Source organism: Pyxicephalus adspersus, chromosome 6, assembly GCF_032062135.1.
Source record: "Pyxicephalus adspersus chromosome 6, UCB_Pads_2.0, whole genome shotgun sequence".
Lineage (NCBI taxonomy): Eukaryota > Metazoa > Chordata > Amphibia > Anura > Pyxicephalidae > Pyxicephalus > Pyxicephalus adspersus.
This window is the reverse complement of record NC_092863.1, coordinates 34,725,760-34,743,121: the sequence shown is the minus strand read 5'-3', so window position 1 is coordinate 34,743,121 and position 17,362 is coordinate 34,725,760. Positions and strand designations below refer to the sequence as shown.

Here is a 17,362-nt window from a genome sequence, read left to right as displayed (position 1 = left end):
TCACATGACACACCTGGAGCCGAGGGAGTCACGTGACGTTCCCGGACCCGGGATGTGTCACGTGACGTTGATGGTCCCTAGAGGCTGATAGTAGGGGGGCGGAGCTGGCAGTCTGTACACGAGGGCTCCTGGCAGACGGGGTAAGTGAGGGTGGAAATGTCCGAAGGCTTTACCTACCTCTGTAATGAAATGCTTTCCACATAGTCAGCCTTCATATGTATTTATGGGCTGACTGACAATGTGATAGAGAAGGAATGGTCACATGGTGAAACAAAACAGCACCCAGGCTGGGGTATTCAGAAAAGTCCCCCTTTATTTTCTCTTTATAGCCCTGTACCCCTGATTGTTATGTCACACAAATATAAATAACCCTTCCTTCCCTCTGCAGGAGACCCCAACCCTCCCCCTATACACAAGTGTACAGTATTACAGAGGAGGGGTGTGCCTGGCCTGTGTAAGTTATTATTATTATTAATAAACAGTGTTTATATAGCGCTGTACATTAAATAGGGGTTGCAAATACAGACAGTGACACAGTAGTAGAGGCAAAAAGAGCTTGCAATCTAAGAGTATAAATTACTGAAGGCAGCTTTCTAGCCCTAATCTTTTCTTTTTGTAGTTCATGCACCAACAAAAAAAAAAACTTTTTAGATCTATTAGGTATCTCTAAACACAAAGTAATACTGGAGAAGAAACCAGAACTAAAGGGACAGAACAATTCATAAATCAAATAATTTTATAGGAGAGAGAAGCCATTGGTATCTATAGAAATGTAAGAAAATATCAGGAAGAACATTGTGTGACAAAAACAGTATTACCATTGCAGTTTCTTACACTATTCTGGTCTGCTACCGGTATATTGGTATTATTTAATTATTGGACACCGAGCACAGCTGCTGTAGCAGGGAAGTGGAGGTTGTTGGTCACTGGTATGCACTTCTCTGTTTTTGTGACTTGGGTCTGATGGTAAGGTTTATTTATCATTTTCTGGATAGCTAGGTTGGAGGCAGGGTGTACACAATTATACGTTTTCTATATTTGTCTCATTAGGGAGATCTGACCGGACAAGAAGTGAATGGATAGCTTTTTGGAATCATGGAAACCCCCCTCATGTCTTAGAAATAGGTCATTGGAAGATGTTCTTGTTGCAAACTAAAGTTTAGGATTTCCCATACTTTTATTCCCAGTGATATTGGCGATCAGGACAAAGAGAGAAAGAGTCAATTTCCATAACAGAGACTCAGACAGACTTTAGTTGTACAGAACTGAACTTAATAATAAAAAAATGCAAGCAGACAGGTTCTTTATTGCAGAAGGGACAAGTGACATCTCTTCTGCTATGTTTGCAATCTTTTGTTGAGTGTTCACTGAGATGTGTAATTTCAGCGCCATGTACAATCCCAGCATGCCTGGCCACAGAGAACAAACAAACTCTCCTTCAAATGCATGGGAATTATGTCATTCTGGCCTGCCCAGTCGGGATGGCTGATAATTGTGAACTTGGAAAAGTGTGGACAGGAAGGAGCAAGGAGAAGCGTCAGCGTTCAACCCAGACATTTTTTTAAGCAGGAAGAAATTGTAGGTGCATGGCAGCCCATTTATTCGGACCCAACTCTTCAGTAACCACCCAAAAACAGCCGGGTGGTTACTGAAATGTGCTGGGTGGTGCACGTGAGTTTTGTTAAATAATTGCACATAGGCAGAGAAGTTTGTTGTATTGCAGAAGAGACATAGCCTGTCCTTTTACAATAAAGAACCTGCCTGCTCACAATTTATCTTTAAGTTTGATTCGCTGTTAAATCGATAGAATATCAGACAGGTTTGAAAATCTTACACAATTGCCACATGACCCTGAGAAAGGCCAGCGCTAGGAGGTCCTGCTTTCCCAGGCAGGTGAATGTAAATTGTTGAGCTATAGACATGGCCAAGGACAATCAGATCTGGTCTGCATGCTGAACTGACCTCATGTCTATGGCAGCTTAAGGTGAATTTGTCATGAGGAAAATGTAGTGGCTACAATTGCTGACTTTTTTTTTCTGAAAAAGCCAAATGACTGGATATCACATCATTCAATTGTTGTATGTGCAAGACTAAGAAAGACCAATTTTTAAAAGAAAGAGTCAGCATGATAGACCAGCAATCAGCATTTTTAGAGGAAGAAGTCAATGGTGCAGACTTTGTATTCCTTTAAAACCAGCTTTCAGTTATATTATATTAGAGCTCTCTCATCTGCTTATAACTTGACAGTACAGGTAGTCCCCGGGTTACATACAAGATAGGGACTGTAGGTTTGTTCTCAAGTTGAATTTGTATGTAGGTTGGAACAGATACATTATTTTAATAAATGCAATTAGAACAGATGTTTGTCTCACCATGTTATTAGGCAGCATGATGTCAGTTACTGTATAAAATCCTCACTGTGAGTTGATCGCAAACAAAGCAAAAAAAAATTCTTTATGGATCCTAGACATTCATTAACTTCTGGAGCAAGCTGTGCTTTGATATGCAAAACTAAACAACTGCACAGTTTGTCTTGGTCAATAAAGAAACACAAGCGGCTGCAGAAAGAGCTCACCCCCCTAAGATTACCAACAATCTCAGCTGTGTTTAGCAAAAGATTTATTTTGCAAGTAACACAAACCGCCCCCCTACCCCCTCTAAGCCTCCATTCTGCACAGGAACAATCTGTCCAATGTCCTTAACCCAGGGACTACCTGTATAGTACATTCCTAGATTGGCTGTAGTGGATTTGTGAGATTAGTGCATGTAAATATGAATGTAAATGTATACATTTTTTGTACACATTTGTTGTGTGTATTGGAAGAATGAAGTGATTCATGGAATTTACTGATATATTTGTTCACTTGTCTACTTTTCTTTCCAGAACTTAAAATGACTATTGTAATTGGATTTGAAGGCAGCGCCAACAAAATTGGTGTTGGGATTATACAGGATGGAAAAGTTCTCAGCAACCCTAGAAGAACATACATAACTCCTCCTGGGCAAGGTAAGAAAATATTGATTTGCTTGCTGTAGGCTAATAGGAACCATGATCAGTGAAGGGATAGCTGGTAGTGGTCACAAGCGTGAAAGCATAGCCCAAGGTGGCAGCCATGATTGCCTCTTGCAGGACATGTGGCTATACAGTCCCAGCTGCATGTTTTTAGTGTCAGGAATATTTTGAGGAATATCTTAAATATTTATCAAAGGGCTCCTGAAACAAAATACCTTTATACACTCTGTCACATTTTAAAGTTTTCCAGTGAGCTTTTGGATCCTGTCTTTCATCAGATCACTGGTCATAATATACAAATTGGGTTCCTACACGCTATTAAACGTATTTTAGGAATATTTCTGTAGCTTCTTGCAATGTGCCGGATATGACGCAGTAATATTTTGGGTAAATCTAATTTCATTTTCCTCTTTATTAAATCCCTATGCTAAATAGTGAAGAGGTTTGCTACATATCAATGTATTAGTTTCAGCTAGAGGAAGGAAAAATAAAAAAAAGATAACTTCTACCATATTTCAGGTTTCCTTCCTAGTGACACTGCTCGTCATCACCGCTCCTGTGTATTGGAAGTGCTACATGAAGCCCTAGAGGAAGCTAAGATCCAACCAAAGGATATAGACTGTGTGGCTTACACAAAAGGTAAGATCAAGTAGAAAAAAAGAAGTTGTTAACCCTAAAGAAATGTTTAGTTCAGTACTTGATGTTAGAAGTTTGGTCATGTATGAAATGAGATTTTATCATGCTTTACAACAATCTCCCCAATAATGCAGTGTGAACAAATCTGTTGGCTGGTCTTTGTAGACTGTCATTGTTTTTTTAAGGCATCTGGCATTTTGGAAAGGCTTGTTATGTGTGTGCTTTATATATGCACAAGCTGATATTTTTTTTCTGCCCATTTATAGGAAGAGAGAGAGTGAAGTAACACACAAAAATCTGTAGGTTACTATTCATCACGCAATGAAACAACTAAACACATTCTCATGATACTGCAAATGGAGTTTTTAGATCTTAGAAATGCATATGGTAAATTAGGTCAGGTAGGGGAATTACAAGTGAGCATAATGGAAGTACTCTAATTAAATCTGTAATTTAGTCAAAAGAAAAAAACTTCATTTGGTGAAGTTTTTATTAACCAAATAAATATTATTATTGCTAGGAACCACTAATTGAAATGCCTTAAATCAACCTTTATTTTCCCATAGTACTTTGCTCAAACATAGTCTAATGTCAAATGAGAGTGTTTTTTAAATGTTGCAGTGATTCTTTTTTTTTTCTTTCTTTTTTGATTTTTAAGGACCTGGAATGGGAGCACCATTGGTGTCGGTAGCTATAGTAGCACGCACAGTAGCACAGCTCTGGAAGAAACCCCTGTTAGGGGTAAATCATTGCATAGGACATATTGAAATGGGGCGACTGATTACTGGTGCTGAAAACCCTACTGTTTTGTATGTGAGTGGAGGAAACACACAGGTAGAGTATGACACAAAATTGTTAGTGCTTGGATTTCATATACCATTTAAAAAAAAAAAAAAAAAAAAATATATATATATATATATATATATATATATATATATTGTTTTTTTACTTTTAATATGTGCTATTTTCAATATGTGCATACAAGGTGAGCAGGATAGAAAAATGATGACGATACAGAGACAAGCCAATTAAACTGTATTATTGGGTGTAGAAAATTGATGAAAACTTGTGTTGTGCAAGCACATCTGAAAAGTTGGGTAAAGTGAACTGCAGAGCAAAGCAACAGATTCACATTAATCTTGGACCTTCCAGCTGCTTCTGTCTGCCATCTCTTCTGCATTTCATTTCAGTTGCAGGAAGGCTGCATGTTCCTTTTAAATAGAGAGATTTTCTCCTGGCAACCCTTTCAGCCAAGCCAAACTTTTCATTCATGCATTTATTTTCTAATTGTATTGTCTTGAATTTTGACATTTAATATACTGCGGCCATTCAGTTTGAAAATGTAGATCTTTTGTTGATTAAAATAAAAAAACAATATTTTGTGCAATGCATACTTTAAAAGTCATTATGTCATAAAGCAAGCAATGTAAAATGACCAACAGCTGGCAAGCAAATGTGATATATTCTGTATTTTCCTATTTTACAGGTTATTTCATACTCTGAACACCGGTATCGGATATTTGGCGAGACAATAGATATAGCTGTAGGAAACTGTTTGGACCGTTTTGCTAGAGTTCTAAAGGTAAGTCATTTACTTGTTCAGCTCACAGTAACACAGTAACTATACTGGTAATGGCCTCGCCACTAGGGTGCAGGGCATTGTAATCTTCCGAATGTAATGATTAAGTGTTGCAAGTATTTGTGTTCAAAGAGCATTTGTCACAAGGAATAAAACATATCATTAGGCTTTGTCTACACAGATGTTTTCCCTAGCGTTTAACCAGCTTTAAAAGCCCATCTCAGTGCGTTCCAATAGGCTAATCTACACCAGGACGTGTCCTTGAGGCATGTTTATGAGCATTAGCTAAACAATTATAACGCAGGGTTAACGCTGGAAAACAGCCAAAATACGCAAAATAAAACATGGGTAAACGCTTCCATTGAAGCGGCATAAATGTTTTCCAGCATTTTAAAGGCAAGTTTTAAAACGCTAAAAAAATGCATATAAACGCAGTAGGAACACCTACATGCGTTTTTCGAAACGTCCGTGTACACCCAGCCTTAGGTTCAGCCATTTCCTGGGTCATTGAACTGAACATTTATGAATCGTAACCCTGGAACACGGAAGAAACGCATGGACTGAGGAATGACTGCTTTAAAGCAATCTTGATAGCACAGGTGCTTACGTGACTGTGTCACACCCACTGTGCAAAAGAAATTAGATATTACCAGTTTATAGTTTATACATATTTTTCCTGTTTGTAGAACTAGTCATTTGCATTTGTATGCAATATAACATAATGTCAATTTTTTTTTTGCACAAGGGGACAAAGGGACAGAGACAATGATTTTGTTTTTTCTAGTTTGTCCATGGTAGTTCAGGTCAAGTAACCATTATTGCTCAGTGCCATCTGTACTAGTCTGGCTATAGCTCTCCTTGAGTTTACTGATATACTAAGAAAAGCAGAGATATATGGGAGTATTAAGATGTGGAAGCACAAGTATTACCTGGTGTAATAGGAAGGGTTTGGAAAAATCTGCATCATTCACCCTGTGTTAGGTGGAAAAAAACCTTCTAAGCCGTTACTTTTTCGTGTCATGAATATAAAGTAATGAGCTACTATATAGTTGAAGTTCAGGAGACTTTCGTTCATTGGATTCATACATGTGGACAGCATTGCTGATACCTGGCTATGCTTGAATATCTCCCAGTATATGATAACACTGGTGATTGTAAATGAGTGAAAGAGTACATTAAACCCCTATCAGTAGTTGGAATTGTATCCGGTTATGTTTCTAACTAATATAGCTTTGCTCCAAAAAAAATTGTCCTGACTTTTTATAATATGCTATACTTACAGTTCACTGTATAAGCATTAGATTATGTATGACATTGCATCACACTGAGGAAATATGGAGGCATTTCTGGTTGTTTAATGTCGTGTGAACCCAGTTTCTATATGAGGGTAGTGCTCATAAAGTTTTGACATTGCTTCAGCTTTCCAATTTTCATGCAGATTTCAGACCAATTACTGAAAGTGAATGCATTGAAGCTAAATGCCGTCAGGAAACTTGTATTCTTATTGGCAGCCCCTGTACTATCCTCAGTACAAGGTTTTTGATAGATTATTCTTTGTTTGAGGAAACATTGGGCATTTGGACATTTAGGGTAATATTTTGCTTATTTTTTTCTCTCTACAAGATCCCAAATGATCCCAGTCCTGGGTATAATATTGAGCAGATGGCTAAGAAGTAAGTACCTCACATCAAATTATTATTTTGTTCATTTTTTGTACATTTTACAATTTGCCTTTGTGTGTCCTCTACATTACATCAGTAGACTTTACCACAAATGCCCTTGATATTCTAGACTAAAATATCTGCAATTGCTTTTCTAAAAGCGCTTAGCCTTCTGGGATACTTATGTCACGTATCACATGAGGCTTCGGGATCCTCCTGTGTATCTTGGGCATGTGGAGAAGGGGCTTTTTCCCGCAATAAAAAAAAGGGCCAATGCACGGCAAGATTGACACTTTTTTTTCATTTACAGCAGGATACATTATCTAATCTTGCACTGGCACAATGCTGGTTAATGGATTGGTATTTTTTTATTTTAGTGAAATTACCTGTTTAGGAGTACTAAAGAACTTTCTGGCATATTTATCAACTAAGAAAACAACCTTAGCATTGTGTTGATAATTTTTGTACAAAAACAAACTTTAGTTGAAAACACTATCTGTTTTTATTTTTCAGGGGCAAAAAATTTGTTGAGCTTCCATACACTGTGAAAGGAATGGACGTGTCCTTCTCTGGTATTCTTTCTTACATTGAGGTAAAGATGTTTTTGAGAATATAGCAAATGAAGAAATGCTATGTTGGAATTTTTGGAATCCATTAGGTCTTTATAATTCTCATGCACTTTTTATTTTAGACTGTGGTTGTTTCATAATGAAAACAAACTTAGATATTTCACACCTTTTGTTAATGTCCCTGGAATGTATTTAGCTAATTCAAAACTGAACTCCATTTTAACATTGAGTTTTAAACTGTTAAGCAATCTCCTCCTCTGTCCTGAAATAGCTTACTCTGATTTTAATACACACTGAACATTCTCACTATGTATATTAAAAGCTGCAGAAAGTCACCTAAGGCTTTCCTCATGTAGCATGTGGGGAGGCAGAAAAATGCCACAGAAATTGAAAGCTGGGTACTTATCCAGTAGCTTGGGCAATTGGTTTAGTGTTTGCCACTGCTGCTACATGTTCTACTTTGCATGGTAAAACGTGTAGACTTTGGATAGGGTTACTGGAAAAGTGGTAGGTACAGAGCTGGGAATCCCTATAATTTTATGGTTATGATTGTTTTATATTGTAATACTCCTGGCTGTATACTTTCTTTATATAAGCTTTATTTCTTTTATAGGACATGGCTCACAAAATGTTGTCATCAGGAGAATGTACACCAGAGGATCTCTGTTTCTCTTTACAAGTAAGTATTAGGATACACATGCAAATTGTACCAATTATTTAATGACATATGAAAAATTAAAAATGTGTCTCCAGATCAGTATTGCTAACATAAAATCATAGGGACTCTCATGTTATACGTTTCATTTGAGAAAATCTTTGACAGTAGTTTTGAACTGTTATGAAGCAATAGATCCATGCATTACAATTTACCAGTCTATATTTAATCATTCTTGATAAATATATGCATTTTTGTTGACAGTGAGTGCACAAGCTGTTTTGTGGATCCTGTTCTGTTAGCCTCAGTGGCAACCACTTGAACCACAATTTTGTCTGTGGCGTAGTTTGTGTCCATATTACACTGTATAGGTAAATGTAGGAGACTGGAGAACTATGTCAGATATTGTCTCTTTGTTTTTGTTTTCTTAGGCACATTGGCTAGCTGTGTAAATTTCTGTATTGTGTTTACAAAGTTGCTAGGATGTTTGTTTTTTTTATAGTGCTTAACCCTGATAATGAATGAAGATCTCACGTATGTGGTTGGAGCATATGCTAGCAAAGCAAACTAGCTGATAAAAGATTGTAGACTACACTGCCAAAGATGCTATGTGGTGGGACATAATTTAATTGTTGCCTGTACAACTCTATCATACCTAAATTATGTGTTGAGAATTATTACTAATCTTTTCTGTTTTCTCAGGAGACTTTATTTGCAATGCTTGTGGAGATTACAGAACGAGCTATGGCTCATTGTGGCTCACAAGAAGTTCTAATAGTTGGCGGAGTTGGATGTAAGTAGCATACTGACCTATGAATTTCTTGAAGATGTATTTAAAAAATTGGGGTCTGTATTCTAGCTTGGATAACACTTTCAGAATCAGTGTTGTAAAAACGTTGTCTATTTTTCTGTTGACATGTGAAACATAACAATACTCTATATACACTGAAGTGGCCATTTCAGCACAGGCAGGCATGGTCCACTGTCATAACTGTCACAAAATCCACCCTGCAAATGCACTGATTTGTGGAAAGCAATTCCTTTGAGAATTAATTGTTTTACAGTGCCTTTAGCAACAAGGGTTCGTGGAGGATTCATTTAACCACCCGACCATTAAGCCCGACCTTGGTATGGGCTTCAAAAAGTTACAATTATTGATAAACCCGAACTTTTCTCGCTGTATGAAAATACAGTGAGAAAAGTTCGGGTTTATCGATCACTTACCTGCCGGTCAGCTTCTTCTTCTAAGCCGGCCGGCTTCTTCTCCCTCCGTGCGTGATGACGTCGGCGCGTGTGCGGGAAATTCAAACTGAAACTCATTCAAACACATTTTGTATTGGATACAAACTCCTGTATCCAATCCAATACAAAATAATTAAAAATAAATACAAAGTATGTAATTGGTAAATTCAAACTCTCATTTTGTATTGGATTGGATACAGGAGTTTGTATTCAATCCAATACAAAATGAGAGTTTGAATTTTGTTCTCCTTTTGTATTGGATTGAATACAAAGTCCTGTATCCAATCCAATACAAAATAATAGAAAATATATTTATGTGGTTTTGTCTATAGGTATGTGACGGACACTAGGGAGGTGTTTTAGAAAAATATATTACTATACAGTATACCGAATTATCGCATTTTCAGTATTTTTCATTTATTTATGTATTCTTGTTTAAGCTGATTTTTTGTCTTTTATTTAATTTTATTAAAAGTAATTTTTTTTTTTTACATGATTGTGTGTTTCAAACATTTTTTATATTCATGATATCTACTAGAACCGTGTTCGGACATATTTCTGTAAGTTACAGGTCTACAATTTAAAAAAAAAAAAAAAAATTCATGAAAGACAGTGTAACGCTTTTGGAACAGAAATCTAGACCTCAGTGTAACGCCCAGGTGGTTAAAGCTGATTGCTTGCAAGGAATATGTAAACATTTAATCAATAATCAATATTTAAATATTAATAATAATATGATTGCATTTAGTAAATATTATGTTGCTACACTCAGGTAACGTTCGTTTACAGGAGATGATGGAAATTATGTGCAAGGAACGAAGTGCCAAACTGTTTGCAACAGATGAGAGGTAAGGACTGTCAATTGTCTGGATTTATTAAAAAAATATAAAATAGTCAATGAGACACAGGAAATTTCACTTTATACAAATCACATACAAATTTCATGCACATTGCACTGACTTGAAACCGAGGCAATCAAACTCTGCAATATGGATTTTCGGCATCTCATTGACCATCTATATTTATAGGTTGATTCTCATTTTATTTAACAGTTATACATTTGACTTGTAAGATAGTCTCATGGTTAACAAGCACATTTGTGTCTCTGCACTTTTAAGATTCTGCATAGACAATGGTGCGATGATTGCCCAAGCTGGATGGGAAATGTTTCGCTCTGGTCACATGACACCACTTGAAGACTCCTGGATAACACAAAGGTCAGCTTTTAGTATCATTGCTGAAATCTCACCTACCTGGAATGTAAAGGCAGTGATTTATTAAAATATGGTTTTATTGTTTGCTATCCTCTCCACAGGTACCGGACTGATGAGGTGGAAGTTACATGGAGAGACTAAAAATGATTCGAAAATGATTTTGGAATAGTGCATTTACCAATATTTTCTAGTTTTGAAAAAAAAATGTACTGACCTGTCAAGAAATCCCTCATTTAAAAAGAATCTTGGTTTTCAAGATGAATCCCTCAGAGAGCAGATCATTGGACCAGGGGTTGCTGTGCAAAATACATTCAAATGTGTGTATCATATTTGCAGCCTTAAAATGCCTGTTGCAGGGCACCTCTGGATAATGTGTATTCTGCTAAATGCTCAGGTCTGTGGAAGTTGGGACTTCACAAGAGGTAGAGGTTACAAGCATTTTACCTTTAGACTGAAGAATCACTGCACAAAGAAAATGGCAATTAGGGAAAATAGGCTGGCTACTATTGCTGACCTTCTGCATGTGGGATGCCCGCTGTCGTGTTGACCAACTGACTTCAGTTCAGAAGTCACCATCCCAGAACAAGAATGCAATCAAAACTTAGTACAGGTAGTCCCTGATTTAGGGACATCCGACATACGGACGACTCCTAGATATGAACGGGGCTTCCCTGTTCCTTCTTGTGCAGGACAGGCTTGATGGGGGGGGGGGAGGGGGTGGTCCACATGACTTGCAGTAGAAATCATTTGCTGTTCTGCAAGCTCTTGTAACTATTTATTGACCAAGACAAACTTTGCAGTTGTTTCTTTTTGCATATCAAAGCACATCTTGCTCCAGAAGTTAATGAATGTCTAGGCTTCACAAAGTTTTTTTTTTTTTTTTTTTTTTTCCTTGTTCGTATGTTTGTAATTAGCTCACAGTGAGGATTTTATATATTATCTGACACTATGTTGCCTAACATGTTGAGACAAACATCTGTCTTTATTGCATTTATTAAAATATTGTACCTGTTCTGACTGACAAACAAGTTCAACTTGAGAACAAACCTACAGTCCTTATCTCGTATGTAACCTGGAGACTACCTGTACTTTATTTCAGGTATTTATGTGAAAAATTAAAGTCCATGGAATGTGGCACCTTTTTAGAGTTCTTTGAAAGCTCTTAGCTTATGCATACAAGGCATAGCACATGTAACCACTTACTAACCAATCAGAAATAGTCTCCTAATTAAAATGAATTTACATACTTTAATGCATGTTGGACTCTATTACTCTTTTATTCTAAATGTCTAAATTAGGGTGACGCTTCAAAAGAAGTCCTGTTTTGATAAAAATAATTGTTATAATGTATACATTTACTAGAAGTCATGTTTTTATTTTACTTTACTGTAAATTAATAAAACATCTTTGTAAGAAGAGTGGTTTTTAGAATGACATGACAAGAGGGGAGTCTGTTTGGGAGTCCTTGGCAACAATCAGTGCAGAGGGCTTGAATTTGAAGAAATCTTGTTTATTTTTTCAGAGTTGGACCAGGGAGGGTCATCTGATTCAGATTTTGTCAGAAAATACCTTAGCAGTGGTGTACATCAATCATCGGGGAGGAACAAGAAATCTTGCTACAGCAAGAAGGGTAAAGGGGGACAAGAAGATTTTCTCAAAAGTGTCTTAAATTAGGAGAGATGTCTGCACCCGAAGGTGTATTCCAGAACTTGTTTTATAAGTAGGGGATTTCAGATGTGGACCTTCTGGCCTCCATGTTTAGTAACAGAACAGGTTTGTATCAAGGTCCAGGGATCTATTGACAGAAGCAGTGGATGCCCCAGTGGCTCCATGTGATCTGAGCCTTTTCTCCCTTCAAGCTTTTTCCATATGTGATCCTGATTGCTCCAGCTTAGACAGGGCAGATGTAATACATAGGCCTGGTAAGACTTACAAACACCTTAAGCTGAGCTACTCTATCCAGATCTGCCAGATTGTCCATCTTATTTCTCAGTTGTTGGCTATAATAATAAATTGGGATATCCTACAGTGTTCAAGGCGGAGGCATCCACTTATCTGTCATTGGATGGGGAAAGCTTGGTTTTCTTGGTGTGAGTCTAAGGGCTTTCACCCAAGGAGTTTCTTAGTGGGATGGATCCTCTCGTTTTGCAGTTGAGCCCTGACTAATGTTCGGCTCCTAATACCATCAAGCATCAGATCTCTGCCCTTTCTATTCTATTTTAGAGACCCCTTGGCTTTTCATTTTCTGACAGACTTTAATATAGGGTGTCTCATATTTGAAAAGAATTTGGTGCTTAAGTCCTTATTTGAAGCTATGAGGGTGTTTCTAGCTGTGAAAAACCAATTTCCAGCTGCTGCTTCTTTCAGAAAGCCAGATTCCCTTTACGTCATACTCGATGGGCTCAAAAAGGGCGTCCTGCCTCAATATCACTTTGTGAGGTTGTGTGGTCTTCTGTTCACTATTTTTTTTAAATTCCTTTAGATGGACATTTCAGAATTATCCAATGCCAACAACAGCTTTTTATATTGGTCCTTACAGCAGTTGTGCACTGTATACCCCATCTGTATTTGTACAGGTTTAAGATGTAACAAATGTTTTATGACTTCCCCTATCCTTCAATGAATGAGAATTTATTATGATTTTTGTACTCCCCATAAAACACAGGATTTCTTATACATTTTACACTGGGAAAACTAAGCAAGCACAAGATTTAACCCTGCTTTCTACCAGCTTGCATCAACGTGGTACAGGTTGACAATCGAAATCTGGCCATTGATAATCCGGATCCTTCAGTTTCCCAGCATTAATTTTGGATCGCATTTTCAATACAGGGACTGCAGTACACTGTTTGGCCACTAATGTTTTTATAGCGCTGTTCTGCAGAAACAGCCTTTAGGTCTTGCTTGCTAAACTAAATACACGTTAAGATGTCCCTACTGCCTGCTCCCTGGAACTGCCAGATGTCTGCGGTGCTGTGAGAAGAAGGTTGGTCTGTGTGTGGAGGTAAGTATAAAAAAAAATTTGGAGTTTTCGCAAATCCAGCACTCCTCAGGTCTGGAAGTTGCCAGCTGAAATGCTGTCACAGAAAATGTCACATTTAAAAAGTGTCTAGTAATCCTGCTGAAGGTTACAGTTTTCAGTTACAATACCTTTTATTTTCACTTTTAAAATTCCCTAGTGTTATTTTCTTTAAATGTTGCCAAGTGATCTTTGAAAGCATGTTCACAGATGAAATTGTTGCTGGAAAGGGCAGTGCATATGATTCTTAAGGGGCTGATAATTGTAAAGGTTTCCTGTTGGCCATAAAATAGAGCTTTCAATAGTCATTCTTGTGACCCCAGTCTGAAAAAAAAAAAAAAAGTAAAGGTTGCCATAGGCACCAATTTTTGATTTAGAGTACACTTTTCACACATTCTCCCCAAAAAGAGAAATTTACATGCATGAAAAGGGCAAATTTATGTCATTGTGTTTATTTTTTTTTATAACTGTTTAAAACTGCAGTAGGCAGATAAAGACAGAAATCACTGTAGCTTTGTAATCATTAAAAAAAAAAATGTGACTTGCGCGTTTAGGTAGGCACTGTATAAAATGCCTGAAAATGATGTGGTATCGAAGTGCTATACTGAACAGCTGGACTGGGCTCTAAAACAAAAAAGGAGCCAAGCAGTTGAGGTGCTGACAAGAAGTATCATAAGAAAGCAGCTTGACTGAGAGCATCACACTGATGAACCTTTCATTGTCCAGTCCAGGGTAACTGGGCTCATAGTACTGGCCCTAAGGTTCGGGGGGGGAGAGAGTACTGCACAGGAAATCTGGCTGATGTTCTGCTTCACAACTACTGTGGTATGCTTGTGTTCTGTTTCAGTTTATTCTGTTAGTAATTTTTGGACATTTAACTTTGACATGGTATAACACTTTTGTTTTGTGCAGTTTTTTAGATTTTTATGTTTGTTTAAACAATAAAAATAAAGGTTTTTCTTGTTTCTTGTATCCCTCCCTTTGTTTATGCATTTTTTAATTGTTAAAATATATTTTAGGACCAGACAGCAGCCTTGTTAGGGGGGGAGAGTCTGATGTATGTCCGTTTGCTAGATTTGTAAGCTCATCATTTAGCCAATGAAAAAGACAAATATAAAACAAATGTTAGAAAATATAAAAATACATTCTGTAAAGTAAATCTGATATAGTGGAAGTCCCACTATATAAAATAAAGGATCAGACCATTCTGCTACCTGGCAATAATTATCACCCCATTGCCTTCAGTATTTTTCAAAATAAATATCCAGATTAGTAAAGTGAGAAATCCTTTTCGCATGCCCTCTTTGGGTCAGTTATTCAAAGTAGCGAATCTCCTGGCTAAGCACAACTACCAAGCAGTCAGCAATTTCACATGAAAACTAAAAGTATCATCCTGATAAGTGTTAAATGTATTTGCAGACTCATTTAGGGTTTGCTTTTCTTTTCTAAAACAAGAAGGCAGAAATATCAGGAATCTAATACTGTAAATACAGGATTAAAAATTAAAGTGGCATTTTTCTTTAATGTTTTGTCAGCAAAGGCCAAGGAACAATTCTTCACAAAAATAGGAAGGAAAACAATACATTTATATTTTTCAAGTGAAATAAAATTTGCAGGAAGCACAGCAGCAACAGAAAAAGAAAAATTACAAATATTTACAACTCAGCTGCACAGTTAAAAACAGATTGGACCCTGCAGAAGTCACAATAGATTTCATCCTCTCCTAATGGTTACGCCGACATTACCTCCCACCCCAAACTTACCATTTTCAATTGTCAACAGTATTCCTCCCTTTACAAATTAGGTTAATGCCCTCCACAGAACAACTGAATAAAAACGGGAAGGAGGCTTCTAAAGCACCAAAAGCTAATGGAGAGCACATGTGGCTCTAAGTAGTGTCCTAGAGGTAGCAACATAAAACCTTTAGATTTTTCATGGCTGGCAAATAAGAAAGCTACAAAACATAAAATCCAGTGTTCTAAAATATTGGCCAAATATCTAACCAATAGATGTGACTACAGTGGTCTGATTTACACCATTACAAGACACTGCAGTGCATTGATTTTCTATGTGTAACCTACAAGGGCAAATTTGTGGGTTCATTTATACTGGCTGCTGCTTGAATCCAACACAGGTAAAATAAATGAACCAGCAATAAAAAGGACTGTTAGTAAATGTGTACGGTCTATCGCTAACAAAATATGGATTGTTCAATTCATGCAGCTATTTTGTAATAGGTTTAAAAGCAACATTCTAACTTACACTGCAAGACCAAATAACCACAGGCCCTTGTCCTATTTAAAGATATAGTGTTCTGAAGGCCTCTTTGGAAAGGCTGAAAGGAACTATTTTCTTTCAGGTATCAGGTAAAAAAAAGAAAAGGTTAAAAAAAAAACTGCCACTCTCCAGAAAATAAAAATGGGTTAAGGTGCAACAAATAGGAGGATATGACGAGATGAGGAAAAACCATCCTCCCAAGGCTGGTTCTCCATCCTGGCTTCTATGGCCTTAACCTCGTAGATGCCATGACTGTTTTGTAAAATTACCCCAAATGCTATGACACATATTTAAAGCCCCTGCTCCTCCTTCATGTAAACATAATCCTGCATCTGCTACAAGGTGCTCACAGCTTGCAGCATGATCAGGAGCTCGCACTAGTTTCCCTACAATCCTCTTTAAAATCAACAGAATGATTAAAAAGCAATCAACCCCTTTGCAGCTCCAGGATGCTTCAATGCTTTGCAGCCCCTGGTGGTGAAGGGGTTAACCATGGGCAGCAGTAAACATTAGCAGGTGGATTAAGAATAATTAAGTTATAGTCAGAACTGCTTCATAAGGCAGCATGGATTCATTCCGCTGGTCAATGGCCACTGCAATGACTCCGCCTTGTGCCTTCCAGAGGTTACTTCCTTTCTGGCCACCAAGGGAGGAGTTGGGGGAGGCAGATCTAGACAGGCTCATGAGAAGCTCTGGATTGGGTGACTGACTCGCATGCATGCCCAATAAATGGCACGGCCCATGCATATCAACGCCAACAGCAGCAACAGCGCCCAAGAGGCATAGATTCCACCATATGTGCGTGCTAATGTCCAAGTGCCGGCCTGAAAGACAAAAACATCACAGTGTAAGAATAAGTACTTTAACATATTGGATTCACATATGATTGGGTTACAGCCAACTGCAGAAGCCATGGCTAAGCTTCAGAATGTTACTTATAGAAATTTAGCTTTTGTTGGAACTGGAAAAAAATTGATATCTATATGATTGGCATATGTAGTTAACCTTTGCCTCATGGAAAGCAGACTACAAGATCATTATCTATTAAGGCAGATGAAGCAGCCGTCAAATACTAGCTGAACAGAGACAGTGATTGATCTTCCAGGAGTGGGTGCCTGAGGCTCTTTATAAAAGTGGTCAGTCTGACCATCTGCTGGTATTTACTGCCCAAACCTGTTTAGTATTGCTGCAGTTTTCTTGGGGGGAGGGCTAAGATGTAAAGATCACAAACTCATACTGTGTAGTCAGCAAACTTTTTTCAGCCTGGGACAGTGATGAACTGTGTGACCTCCTGCACAAGACTGCATTAATGATGGACCAACAATGTGATTTGCAGATAGGTTTAGTTCAAGGATGGGTAGCTGACCTGTGTGGTTTTAGGAGGGAGAATGTCCATGTGGTAGTGGAGAAACTAAACTCTTTTCTATGTCCCCTTTACCTTCTTTCCCTTTCCTGTAGATAATTTAATATATATATATATATATATATATATATATA

At 37.5% G+C, this 17,362-nt stretch overlaps 2 protein-coding genes across 3 annotated transcripts in view; one reads left to right on the top strand and one right to left on the bottom strand.

Annotated features, from left to right (window-relative positions):
- Nucleotides 1-2: 2 nt before the first annotated feature.
- On the top strand, nucleotides 3-14,560 carry OSGEP (O-sialoglycoprotein endopeptidase). Of its 2 annotated transcripts, none has more exons than XM_072415193.1 (12): nucleotides 3-140; nucleotides 2,885-3,007; nucleotides 3,533-3,652; nucleotides 4,308-4,483; nucleotides 5,136-5,231; nucleotides 6,852-6,901; nucleotides 7,403-7,481; nucleotides 8,072-8,137; nucleotides 8,816-8,906; nucleotides 10,128-10,203; nucleotides 10,474-10,572; nucleotides 10,671-14,560. In XM_072415193.1, exons 2-12 carry the CDS (start codon nucleotides 2,893-2,895, stop codon nucleotides 10,708-10,710), a joined length of 1,008 nt encoding a protein of 335 aa, XP_072271294.1. In that variant the 5' UTR covers nucleotides 3-140; nucleotides 2,885-2,892; the 3' UTR covers nucleotides 10,711-14,560. The 2 variants fall into 2 exon arrangements, with proteins under 2 accessions (XP_072271294.1, XP_072271296.1); XM_072415195.1 differs by lacking the exon at nucleotides 3-140 and adding an exon at nucleotides 222-454.
- A 530-nt stretch (nucleotides 14,561-15,090) lies between these two features.
- Nucleotides 15,091-17,362, bottom strand: part of PIP4P1 (phosphatidylinositol-4,5-bisphosphate 4-phosphatase 1) — a 6,777-nt gene continuing 4,505 nt past the window's right edge. The window contains exon 7 of the mRNA XM_072415197.1: nucleotides 15,091-16,689. Within this exon, the coding sequence (XP_072271298.1) occupies nucleotides 16,546-16,689 (144 nt within the window). The 3' untranslated portion in view covers nucleotides 15,091-16,545. The remainder of the gene's footprint in view (nucleotides 16,690-17,362) is intronic.